General features: G+C 33.4%; 1 protein-coding gene across 1 annotated transcript in view; it reads right to left on the bottom strand.

The window, feature by feature from the left end:
* Window positions 1-12,448, bottom strand: part of LOC143677703 (sodium channel protein type 3 subunit alpha) — a 116,494-nt gene that overhangs the window by 73,532 nt on the left and 30,514 nt on the right. The window contains exons 4-10 of the mRNA XM_077154037.1: window positions 12,050-12,139; window positions 7,915-8,043; window positions 7,360-7,451; window positions 6,149-6,421; window positions 5,888-5,951; window positions 2,118-2,259; window positions 1,263-1,469 (exon numbers count right to left, since the gene is read on the bottom strand). Coding sequence (XP_077010152.1) covers window positions 1,263-1,469; window positions 2,118-2,259; window positions 5,888-5,951; window positions 6,149-6,421; window positions 7,360-7,451; window positions 7,915-8,043; window positions 12,050-12,139 — 997 coding nt within the window. The remainder of the gene's footprint in view (window positions 1-1,262; window positions 1,470-2,117; window positions 2,260-5,887; window positions 5,952-6,148; window positions 6,422-7,359; window positions 7,452-7,914; window positions 8,044-12,049; window positions 12,140-12,448) is intronic.

Consider the following 12,448-nt stretch of genomic DNA (forward strand, 5'->3'; position numbering starts at 1 on the left):
ATGTGACTTTGAATACCTTGTGTCTGATGATCCTTTTATCCAGGGTATGGACAGATGAGTAAAAAATAAGGACAAAAATAAATAAATATTAGGGGGGATAAGGGGTAAAAGACAAATGGGTAGATTGAAGTACTAGTAATCAATGAGAGGGAGAGGTAAGGTGTTTGAGATGTATGAGTTTTTTCTTTTTTCCTTTCATTCTTTTTTCTGGAGTGATGCAAATGTTTTAAAAAATAATAATGACCATGAATACACAACTATGTGTTGATATTGTGAGCCATTGACTGTATACTTTAGCATACATGTGCATAAAATTGCAAACATACATATGATAAGAGCTTTTATGAAAAATAAAGAACCCTCAAAATCAATAATAGAAAACAAAAAATCCACTAAAAATTAGATAAAACAGTTGAACAGATACTTCACCAGAGAAGTTACATGAAGATGCTATGAAAAGATGGTCAACATCATCAGTCATTGGGAAAATCCAAATTAAAACAATAATGAGATACTTATCGGAATGCCTAAAATTAAAAAGATTAGCCATACTAAATGTTGGTGAAGATGTGGAGAAATTATAGCTGTCAATAACATGAATCACTATGTATCCCCATAATTTTCACCTTTCTACTTATGACTTTTTTCCTTTTAATCAAATATTGCACTCTGTCTCTTCTCCTCAAGTTAAGAATGTTCCATTCACCAGACCCCAGTCACAACAGACTAATAGTAATGAAAACCTAAATCTGGAACAGCAGATGCCTTCTTGGTGTACAAATATGGGATGTAATAAACACCTTTTGTGCTACAGAAATCCTACAGAATGATTAAATATATACATATATGCATAATGCATAATGTTTTCCTTTTAACATTTGAGATCAAATAACATCAGTACAAAATCACAACTGTCATTATTCGGGGTGAGACAATAATAGTTGGAAATATCAGTTATATTTCTTTTCCAAATTATACTAAAAATAAGATCCTCCTTCTCAGAGGTTTCATGAGACAATTGCAGACTAAACCTTATCTTATCTGAAATGCATCCTCTATCCCAGTCTGATTTTCTTTTAATACAATATCTGAAAGTCATTTGACTATAACCTCAGAAACAATTTTAGGCTTGAAGATATTTCTCTTTTCTAATGACAATATCTTTATACCAAATAAAAACCAGTTCCAATTCGACCTCTCTGATACAACAATAATCCTATTTAGACTTTTTTTTTAAAGCTTTGCTTATTTTCATTCAGTACCTGAGCTTCTTCCTGTTGCTTTTTAAGTTGTTCGAGCATCTGCTGAAATTCAGCCTCTTTCTGCTCTGCTTCTTCCAAGGTAGCCTGGTTCTGTTCCTCATAGGCCATGGCCACCACAGCCAAGATCAAATTCACTAGATAAAATGAGCCCAAGAATATAACCAGGACAAAAAATATCATGTATGTTTTTCCAGCAGCACGCAATGTCTAGGGTGAAAAAAAGAGATAATTACACCATTTTTTAGGATATCTAAAATATAGGTCTGATTACCATAGTCAGATAGTCAAGAGGCTGTTTCTTTTAGTATCTAACATATTTTGACAAGATTTTCTCATGTTAAAATGCACACAAGATATAATAATCAAATTATCTGTGGTATGGCTGCAGTGTCACTTGATATAAATTTACATATGTTCAAGTTAGTATATATTGGATATATACTTGAGCCCCACCAAAATGCTTTTCTCGGATTCATGACACAGGGCAATATTATGAGTACCTTTAATTCCTTTCAATGGGGTTCTGTGTCCATGGCAGTCTACTTTTTTTTTCTGAAAGGGACATCTTCTTCCCTTGTCTTGTAGCCCCAATTAGCTATAGCTTTAATTTGAAATTTTTATAAAATAGTTTTTTTTTCATTTTTAATTGTTTTCGTCTCCATAACTAGTTTATAAGTAGCTAGAAGTCATGATCATTCTTTATATGTACTGACTAAATGAGCAATTGGAATCCTAGGCATATTTGGCTTTATGCCAGTCCCCCCTATAATCCAAAAGGTTACAAGCAAATATCCATGTTTGTCATTTATTATATGTTCATAAAAATAAATTCTATGCATATTAAATTGACCTTACCAATTGGTAAAGATTTTCCCAGTAATCTTGAGTCATAAGGCGAAACAGAGACAAGAAAGCCCAGCTAAAGGTGTCAAAGCTTGTGTAGCCATAGTTGGGGTTTCGACCAGCTTTCACACAGATGTATCCTTCTGGACATTGCCTATAAGAGAGAGGAATGGAGGTAAGGTCAGCATCACAATTTTATTGGTGTTGATTTACAAGGATTGTCAAAACCAGCAGTTGCTGTCTGTGATGAATTTTCTTGTCTTCGTTTCCTAACACTTTAGGAGATTGCTTACAGTGAAACGGTTGTCAGATGAAATTTATTAGGAAAACCAATAGAGAACTTAGGTGCAAAGTAGTCAGATTTACAGACATCTAGAATGGCAGAGAGGTAACAAACAAAATTTTGATTCTGATACCATCAATTTCCCATTCTTTACTAATTGTTAAGTATCAATGATTAAAAATTAAGAGCCAGATAACAGCCAAAGGATAGGAAACCACCAAAAAAGCTAACTTATTATCCACTTCTATAGAACTTTTTTGAGTAAAATTTACATTTTGGAAAAGCTTTGGAATTATAGAAAAAATTGCAAAGATAGTACAGATAGTTCCTATTTAACCTATACCCAGTAGTCCTTAACATCTTAAATTAGTATGATATATCTGTCAAAATTAACAAACCAATATTAATACATTATTATTAACTAAAGTCCATACATTATTCAGATTTCCTCAGTTTTCCTATAATACCCTTTTTCTATTCCTGGATACCATCCAGAATACCACATTATATTTCATAAAATGCCCTCTTAGACTAACAATTAGTGACAGTTTCTCAGACTGTCCTTGCTTTTCATGACCTTGACAGTTTTGAGAAGTATTGGTCAAATATTTTTTAGATTGTCCCTCAATTGTATTTATCTGGTATTTTTCTTATTACTAGATTGGGGTCATGGTTTGGGAGTGGAAGACCACAGCAATAAAGTGCCATTTTCATCACTTTATGTCAAGAGTACATACTATCAATATGACATCATTATTGAAGTTCACCTGGCTTGAAGTAGTTTGTCAGGCTTCTCCACTATAAAGTTACTCTTTCTTTTCTCCTTTTCTATAATGTACTCTTTAAAAGAAAGTCAGCATGTGCAGGCCACACTTAGGGAGCGGGGACTTATGTTCTACTTCTTTAGGGTTGGAGTATCTTTATACATTATTTGGAATTCTTCTGCATGGGACATATATGTATTTACTGAATCATATATTTATAACAGTATGAACTCATAAATATTTTATACTTTGGGTTATAATCCAATGGTTTTGTTGCTCAAATTGTTCAGGTGTTGGCCATTGGAAACTTTTTCAATTGATTCCTGAATCTCTTTGCATAACTCCATGATCCTCTCTTTATCTTTCCTTTTCCTACTTCCTTCCTTCCCTCCTTCCCTCCCTCCCTCCCTTCATTCCTTCCTCCCCTGTTTAGCCTTTTCTTCCTTTCTGTCCCTACAAGATGATCCAGGCTTATCTTGTATATTTCCTCTCTCAGTCCAAGAATCAGACATTTTTCTAAAGGGCCCTGGTTCCTTTTATTGACAAATAGTTTTGAAATACAAGATCTGGTTTTAGTTATATTTTTGCTACTGGATGATCATTGCTTCTAGGCCTTCTCAGATGACAGAGCAAGGAGATACATTTGTGTATAATAATAGCATATGGTTACACATACATACTTCTATGTAACCATATGTATCTAGATTAACTTGATTTCATACTATCTCCAACTCTAATTCATTACTACATGGAACATTTTAGACTCCTCCCCTAACTTATCTGTGACCACCCACTCTTTAACAGTGAGTAACTGTGGCCCCCCTATCATTCACCAATCATTTATTTAATTGTTCCATTCCAATATACATGCATAGTGGTTTCATAATTGTCAACTTATACTACCATGGAAAACTTTATCAACTAGAGTTCTTTTTAGCTTAGGCTTACAGATTCCATTCATTTCTTTTAGTGAGATTGTTTCACACATGTTCAATACATAGGGATTCTCTTATTACCTTCTGTATTTGATCTTGGGGTCCCCTTATCTCATAAATTATTTTTTAAACTTGCATTTGTGAAGGTTTACTCTTTGTGCTAAGTTCTCTATGTTTATGATAAATGATCAATGTTTTGTACTTGCCATTACAGTATCATACAGAATAGTTTCTCTACCCCTGTCATAGTTAGGTGGTGGTGTCAACTTGGCCAGGTGATGGTGCAACCATTTTGAGTTAAATGGAAAGGGTAAGACCTATGTCTACGTTCATTATTTTGTGTATGAGTGTCAAATTGTTCTAGCATCTTTTGTTGAAAAGGTGAATTGCATTTACTCCTTTGTCAAAAATGAGTTGACTATAGTTGTGTGAGTCTATTTCTAAGCTCTTTATTCTGTTTCATTGATCTCTGTGTCTATTATTTCACCAATGCTGGCTTGATTACCGTAAACTTATAATAAGTCTTAAAACTGGATAGATTTTGTGGCATTTTTTGTGACTTAGCGATAAAATGTCTGTCAATTTTATTAAGTAAATTACTTAGCATGTTGTAGATTCTCCATAAAGGGAAGTAATTATTATGGTTTACTACAAATAAAACAAATATTAACTAACTTGATCAAAAATTTTATCTAAGTTTTTACATTAACCACAAAAATAAAAATAATAACTAACTTGAATGAAATGCTCACCAGGGATCAGGGGCTAGTCAAGTACTTTAAGAATATTAAATAACTAATCATCACAACTTCCATAAGAGAGAAAAGATATTACTGTCTCTATTTTAGAGATGAGAAAACCAAAACATAAAGAGCTTAAAATCCTTTTCCAAGGTCAAATATCTATTAAATGGTGGATTTAGGGATTGACCCAGGCATGGTGTATATGAATTCTAGAACCTACGTTTTTACCTGCTACACTCTCTTAACAAAAACTGATAAAACTATGAGGAAAAACCAATTCCAAAATCTCCATCTATGTAAATAGTATCCATTATCATTAATACTTAGATTTTCATGGCCACATCTGTTTCCCATTTTCTAAGATGACTGAGGATAAGTTTAAGTCATTAGCTGTTAATATCCCGTGGCTCTTAAATATCCTATATATACCTTGATTTAAAATTAATTTACAGTACTCTTGGGAAGGATGTTAAGTGTGACGAACTAGCAGAATGACTAAAATACCACTTCATCACTATTGTTGAATGTGACCAAAACAAAGCTGTCGTGTGCAGGCTTAGCTTTGCATATGCCTTTAGCATTCATCTGTCCCATGGCTTCTCTGCACACAGAACTTTATACTGTTTCAGGAATTGCAAAGTTGCCAAAGCATTTTTCCTATAGGGCTCGTGTTCTGAAGAGCATATTATATTCTGGGTATTTTCCAGCTATAACAACACTCATCCTATCAATACGTATACCAATCAAAGTGTGCCCATCTTGTAGTCATAAAAAGCTCTGACAGATTTATAGATGAGAAAGATTCTGGTCCTTCCCTCTTTAGAGCAATAATTCAGGTACATCTGAAGTGTGAAATTACAGAGAAAAGTTCTTCACCTGAAGTGATGATTTTGATGTTTTTGATTTTAGGACTAAACACAATTTAGTACAATGGAGAGGGTACTACCTAGGTAGGGAATGTCACTCCATAATACATTCAGGTCTATCCTTGTATATGTTTTTTCTAGTTGCTTTTTTGCAAGGTGTAACACATCTTTAGGGAAAGTATCTTCCTTACCCTGCATCTGAGCCGTTTCCACAGAGTAAAGGGTCTTTTTGTCCATCCAAAATGTAAAAGTGACCTGTTAATGCAAAGAATAAACAATTTCACTTCATAGTAGTCCTATTCACATTAGACATAAGGGAAAGTTAACCTATCTCACTTATTTCCAAAGTGGGCAGCAATAAAATATGTTTACAAAATGACCTCACACCTATTTATCATTGAAGATGTGCAGCAACACTAAGGTTAAGATATTAATGTGGCAATATTTCTTACTGTCATCTTCAATGTAGTCCTTCCAGTTAAATGTGCTTATTGTTATATTAACAAAGGTCCCATTTGAATCCTTTGTGCCATTAAAGTAGGAAGTGATGTTGGTTTCAAAAGCAGATTCACTTGGAGGCCATTGTAAACATTTATTCCTCAGGTTGCCCATGAACAGCTGCAGCCCGATTAGCGCAAACACACTCAGGCAGAACACGGTCAGGATCATGACGTCAGACAGCTTCTTCACCGACTGGATCAGGGCCCCCACAATGGTCTTTAAACCTGAGGAGAGAGAACAATAGGTCAGCTTAGGAAGAGTGCCATTAACCACAACTTCTTATTAGTCACGCACATTCTCCATTCCCCCAGAAATGGCTGCTTGGCTGTTTAGACGCTAAAGCTATGGACAGCCTGATGGTTTCAGAAATGAATGAACAGCAGGTTTAATTTATGAACAGTGTACTTTTCAGAGATTCAAGTTGACATCTCTAAGCAGAAAGTTTTGTTGGTGTGGTTTTATGTGCTGCCACAAACACATAAAGACAAACTTACAGTTCTTTTTCATTTTTTACACTAGCCTCCAAATAGCAATGATTTAAAGAAGAAATGATTTTCAAGATAAAAATTGCATGCCATGTGCATGCTGTTCAATAATCTTTTCTCCTTCGTAAAAGGAGAAACAGATCTGCAGTTAAGTGATAAAATCCAAATCAGTTAGTAAAGCCATGGAAGCAAAGCTTTTTCTGAATGCAAAAGAGAAAACTTTACATCAAAAATGCAAAAAAAGAAGACAGAGCAAACTAGTATTTTTTAAAAATGATGTCTCATGCAGTTATCTGTTAAAACTCAAAGGCTGACTTTATTAGTAACCATGTCACTTCTGAAATTTTAGGAACTGAACTGACATTGAAACTGCATTTGACATTCTTGAATTTAACAAGAATAATGAGCAACATGGCTAATGTAAAGTGTAATTACAGCTTCAGTTTCATTACAGTGCATTTAAAGTCAGCCTTGGTGTTTAACCTAGCTCTCACCTGGAATGACTGATATTGTTTTCAATGCTCGGAGAACTCTGAATGTTCTCAACGCTGAGACATTGCCCAGGTCCACAAACTCTGTCACATATCTGTAGTAGGGATTTCACACACAAACACAATAATACAAAAAAAAAGTTGGAGATACAGGGGGCCTACCACCTTACACCAGTCACTTCTTACCTGGAATTACAGAAATAGTTTTCAGAGCTCTCAAGACTCTGAAAGTTCGAAGGGCTGAAACATTGCCTAGGCTTACAAATTCTGTTACATACCTGTAGAATTAAATCAGAGTTACTGATAGTTTTAACAAAGTTTATACCAAATAACGTATTAATTCTGGGTGCCCCTTGAGATTAATAAATGGAACCGCTATAGACTTCATGGTGGCATATGGTGAAAATTGCTTTTAAGGAATAAAAGTTGCTGCTTTATTTCAACGTAATTTTCATCAATATAATAGTTGTTTTTTTCTTTTCTTTTCAAAACAAATCAAGGAATACTTGGTGGTATTAAAATATAGTCAGTGAATAACTTCATTTTGATGAAGGGAAAGTAATTCCATTTATGATTCAATTGCTAGATATATTTACCTTACAATATGTTCTCTAATACGTAATCTCAAAATATATGAAGAAATAGGTACTTTGACTGACAAGAAAACTCTAAATTTAAAATGTGTCATAATAACCCAGTTTATTCTGCTACTATTTTACTTTTTCATTCAAAAATACTCACGCCATCACAATAACACTGAAGTCCAGCCAGTTCCATGGGTCCCGAAGAAATGTAAAATCTTCTAAGCAAAACCCTCTTGCCAAGATTTTTATAAATGACTCAAAGGTATATATCCCAGTGAATGTGTACCTAGGAAAAACATCCAAGAAAAAGTTAAAAATTCCATTTGAACTGTTTAAAATAGATGTTTTCCAATATAGCAAATCCATTCCTTTTGTATTTTTAAACTACACTCAAATCTAGTTCCTTATTGCTACTTATCAAATAATCTATTAGTTTGGTTCATCATATAGCTTGAATAAAGAGAAACTGAAGATCAAATATCTTCCCCAAAGAACCGGATCTCATTTGCCTATTTAGGTTTTAGAATGATAGTTTCTGGTATTTTATGGATAATCATCAACCTGGCCCTCAACAGCAGCACTGTCTGATAGAAATATAAGACAAGGGCAGACAGTGGTGGCGCAGTGGCAGAGTTCTCACCTGCCATGCTGGAGACCCGGGTTCATTTCCCGGTGCCTGCCCATGTCACAAAAAAAAAAAAAAAAAAAGGAAATATAATGCTAGCCACAATGCATTCTTAACATTTCTAGTCCCAGGTAAAACAGTAAGAAGGAGCAAGACAACTTACTTTTAATATTATACTTTATTTAAACAAATATGCAAAATGTTTTCATTTCAATAATTGACACTATCCAGATTTCTATTGTCTATAGCTGCATGTGGCTAGTGGCTCTTATAGGACAAGATGGCTCTAAAGGCAACATTTCTTAGATTCCACTATTTAAAATAAAATATTTCATTCACAATTTCCTGATGGTTAGATTTATTTTTCAGTGATATTTTACATTTTAATCTGGAAAACAGAATTTCTTTCTTTGATTCTTAAGAATCAGCATATAATTATAAAGCTGCTCCCACCCCTCTCTCTTACACACTAATATTTTAATTCATTGGTATCTTGTGCATGTCTTTATATTGCCAAAATTCAGGGTTAAAACAAATCACTGAATCTACCCTTGATCTGCTTCTAACTCTATACAACTGGGCCAAATCATTTAACTTTGCTCAAATTCAGATTTCAGACTTCAAAATGGTGGAAGACTTTCCATTTGCTGTTTGATATAGTGCATTTCTAGCTCTCCTTCCTCTGAATGTTGATAATATAAATTATTTTGCTTTCTGTTTCTTCCAGAAATAGTTGAGGGAGTTCTTATTTTTCAACATCATGTTCTTTAAAATGATTTTAACAAATTGAAGTTTATTCTTCAGACTGCATCACACAAGTCCAAAGGGCAGATTTACTCTCAACATCCATTATATCTTCCAGCCTACTATCGTTTTATATGTGAAAACATTAGGGTACTTATGTTTATAAAATTTTCTTTTGACACTTCTCTCATACACAGGAAAAAGAAATCAGAGGAAACTGTATGTTGAAATCTTCACATCTAGTTTTCCTAAGTGCATTCTCCCCCTTTGTTTTCAACTCAATTGATTTCATGATGAATAACTATAATTATTATGTCTGCTTCACATGAGGTACCTGGCTTTAGTAGGAAAAGATATATTTTATATCACAAATCAAGCTTATGTTTATTTGCATTTAAATTGGGATTATTTTCTGTAACCACCATGATATCTCTGTTTGGAATGAGCTGGTTTTGCAAAAGGCCATAAGAAACACCTCACATATATGTTCTAATTATTATACTATTGGTTAGTGCTCTATGGTCATACTAAATTTTCTACATTGTGGGTTAGACTAAGGTCCTAGTTATATATATATATATATATTTTTAATTGGGGGCCATTTGGATTATATGGTGGGGATTTTGCTGTCCAAGAAAGAGAATCCTAGAACGTCTGAGTTCTGAGAAAAGCAGGTGTTCAAAAGTGCCTATTAGCAAACTAGACTGAGCACTTAAGTGGGAATCAGGGAACCTTCATCTTCCGTAGGTCTGGCTGAACTAGGCTCTTGATTATGTTATCGGTTCTGTCCATGGTACAGATTTTTTCTGCAATTATTAAGTCTATAAAAGTATCTTGCTGTATATAATACTACCCTCACTATATAGTATGGTCCTTAGGCCATCTGTGTATGTCAAATCTTTGTACAGGAGCTGTTTCTGATACTGTCAATGATTTCTATTTTCATCACAGAATTGCTTTTACCCCTCCTTTCATTAGGCTTTGAGCATGTGCATATGTGTGTGTGCGTGTTTTAAAGTACCCTCTAATATTTTGCATGTCTTCCTGTAGCTATGCTGTTAAGTAGCCATGCAGAATTTTCCAACTGAAACATGTAAGTCAAAAATTTTTGTAATAAGAAGACTATTTTCATAATGGAGATAATCATCTCTAAGTTCATAACATTTCTTTAAAAAAAGAGACTTACATATTTAATTATCTCCTTTATCCATTTCTTAATAATGTCATATGAATAAATGAAATAGATTCGTGTTTAAATGCCTCAATAATTTCAGCTGGGAAAAGCATGCACAAAATAGTTTTATATATATATGTCCATTTGTTAATCCCCAAATCATAAGTGGTAATTTACAGTTCTATTACATAATTTTAGTCAACAAAAGAACTGGATTCTCTACCACATTGATTTTTACGGAATGTATTCAATGCTACTATTAAAAATTCTTTAATTAGCTCATTAAATAGTGGCAAATAATGGCTTACAATGGTGCAGTGAATCCATGCTAAAATCTGTATGAAGTTATAATGGAAAAGTGGTAGTGTTAGTTATAATACTGCTATTGGACATTACTTTTAAGAATATAATAATAAAAAGGTCATGCTAAATACATGTTACACAAAGGCACTCAAATATATGGCCATTGTCTTATACCAGACATAAATAATCTATATACCTAAGCACTTTCTATTCCACTGAAAACCATATTTCTTTGGCAGAAATATTCTCATATATTCTCAAGGGAATAATGTTATGATGCAGAAATTGCTTTTGTTTGTGTACAGTTTATTGACTTTCTGCAACAATTAAGGACAGTTTTTTCCTCACAATTCCAAGAGAAAAACCTTAACAATAAAAAAGGCCTTAATATTTTAAAGTTGAAAAACAACAGAGGTGTCTTCTTTTAGTGCAAGCAGGAATTGCAGTGGGGTTCTCAAGACTGCTGTTAAATATTGAATCAGATGTTTTATTCCATCTCATAGGAGGAACTATAAGGCCCAGTGTTTAAGACTGCAAACTTCTGATTGACTATGATTTTAGATACAAATATTGGTAGAAATTTAATTGGATCAATACCTTTTTATTAGGATTGCTATTGTTTTATTAGTGCTCTGGTTACAAAATTTCATAGTTTTGAGTTCTGTTCCCTTCATTTTTCCCTCTTTAAGCTCTGGTTTTTTTTAGCACAGTTTTGGAGAAGAGGTTTCGTTTGTTTTTTATTTACCTTGTTTCATTTATTTTTATATACACCTATGAGGTTTTAGCACACTTGCTGTGTCCAAATAATCTTCATATCTAAATATAATCTAAACATTGAAATATCTTAAATACACAACTATATTTTCCTGGATATAAAATATCATCAAAATTCATAATCTCACAATATAGAGTTAACCCCCTAATTCTATTTTACTGGGATATAATAATAGTAATATATTAGAATAAAAAATTCTGTTCAAATTGCTGAAATGGTCATTGTATTTTATCTAAATTACATGACTATGACTAAACCTTAGCTTTTGGACTAAATATAATGGTTTACTTTACCAGCTAATGTGTACTGATTTATAACTTTTTCTTAAACCGATACAATAATTGAATTTCTTAGAAAAAATACTTACCATGTAGGAGAAAAACTGCCCCAAAGAACTTCCCTCATCTTCTTTCATATTATGAAATTAACATTGTCTTAGAAGTTATTTAGCTTGACTTTGAAAAGTGGAAATCATACATCTGACCATAACCATAAAAAGTCTGCTAAAGGGTGGCCCACGGTGGCTCAGCAGGTAAGAATGCTTGCCTGCCATGCCCGAGGACCCGGGTTCGATTCCCAGTGCCTGCCCATGTTAAAAAAAAAAAAAAAAAAAAAGTCTGCTAGAGAATTTGAGTGTGCATTTCTCATTCCAAGAAGTTATTCTTACTTACTCTACATTCTTTGTCCAGTCTGGAGGGTTACTCAAAGTCATAAATACACAGTTGGTCAAAATAGTACACATGATAAGCATGCTGAATAAAGTAGATTATAGTTAAGGAATAAATGCCAGTACGTTGTTATGGACATTTAGAACTTATCTAATACAATATATATTAGTCAATACACACAAACTGTGAAATTACTCTTACTTATTTGTTTTAAAACAATGGTGAAAATAATAAGAAAGTTCAAAGTCTATTGTCCACAGTAGTCAACTCGTTTTTCATCCTAAAGCATATCTTCACAAAACTGAATTTAATAGAAAGACCTTTATTTGAAAAAAATGCAAACCATTTTGCATTCTAATCAGTTGTGTGAAATAGCACTGCCTGGGGGAAATGAACATTCTT

Source organism: Tamandua tetradactyla, chromosome 3 (genome assembly GCF_023851605.1).
Source record: "Tamandua tetradactyla isolate mTamTet1 chromosome 3, mTamTet1.pri, whole genome shotgun sequence".
NCBI classification, from domain to species: domain Eukaryota; kingdom Metazoa; phylum Chordata; class Mammalia; order Pilosa; family Myrmecophagidae; genus Tamandua; species Tamandua tetradactyla.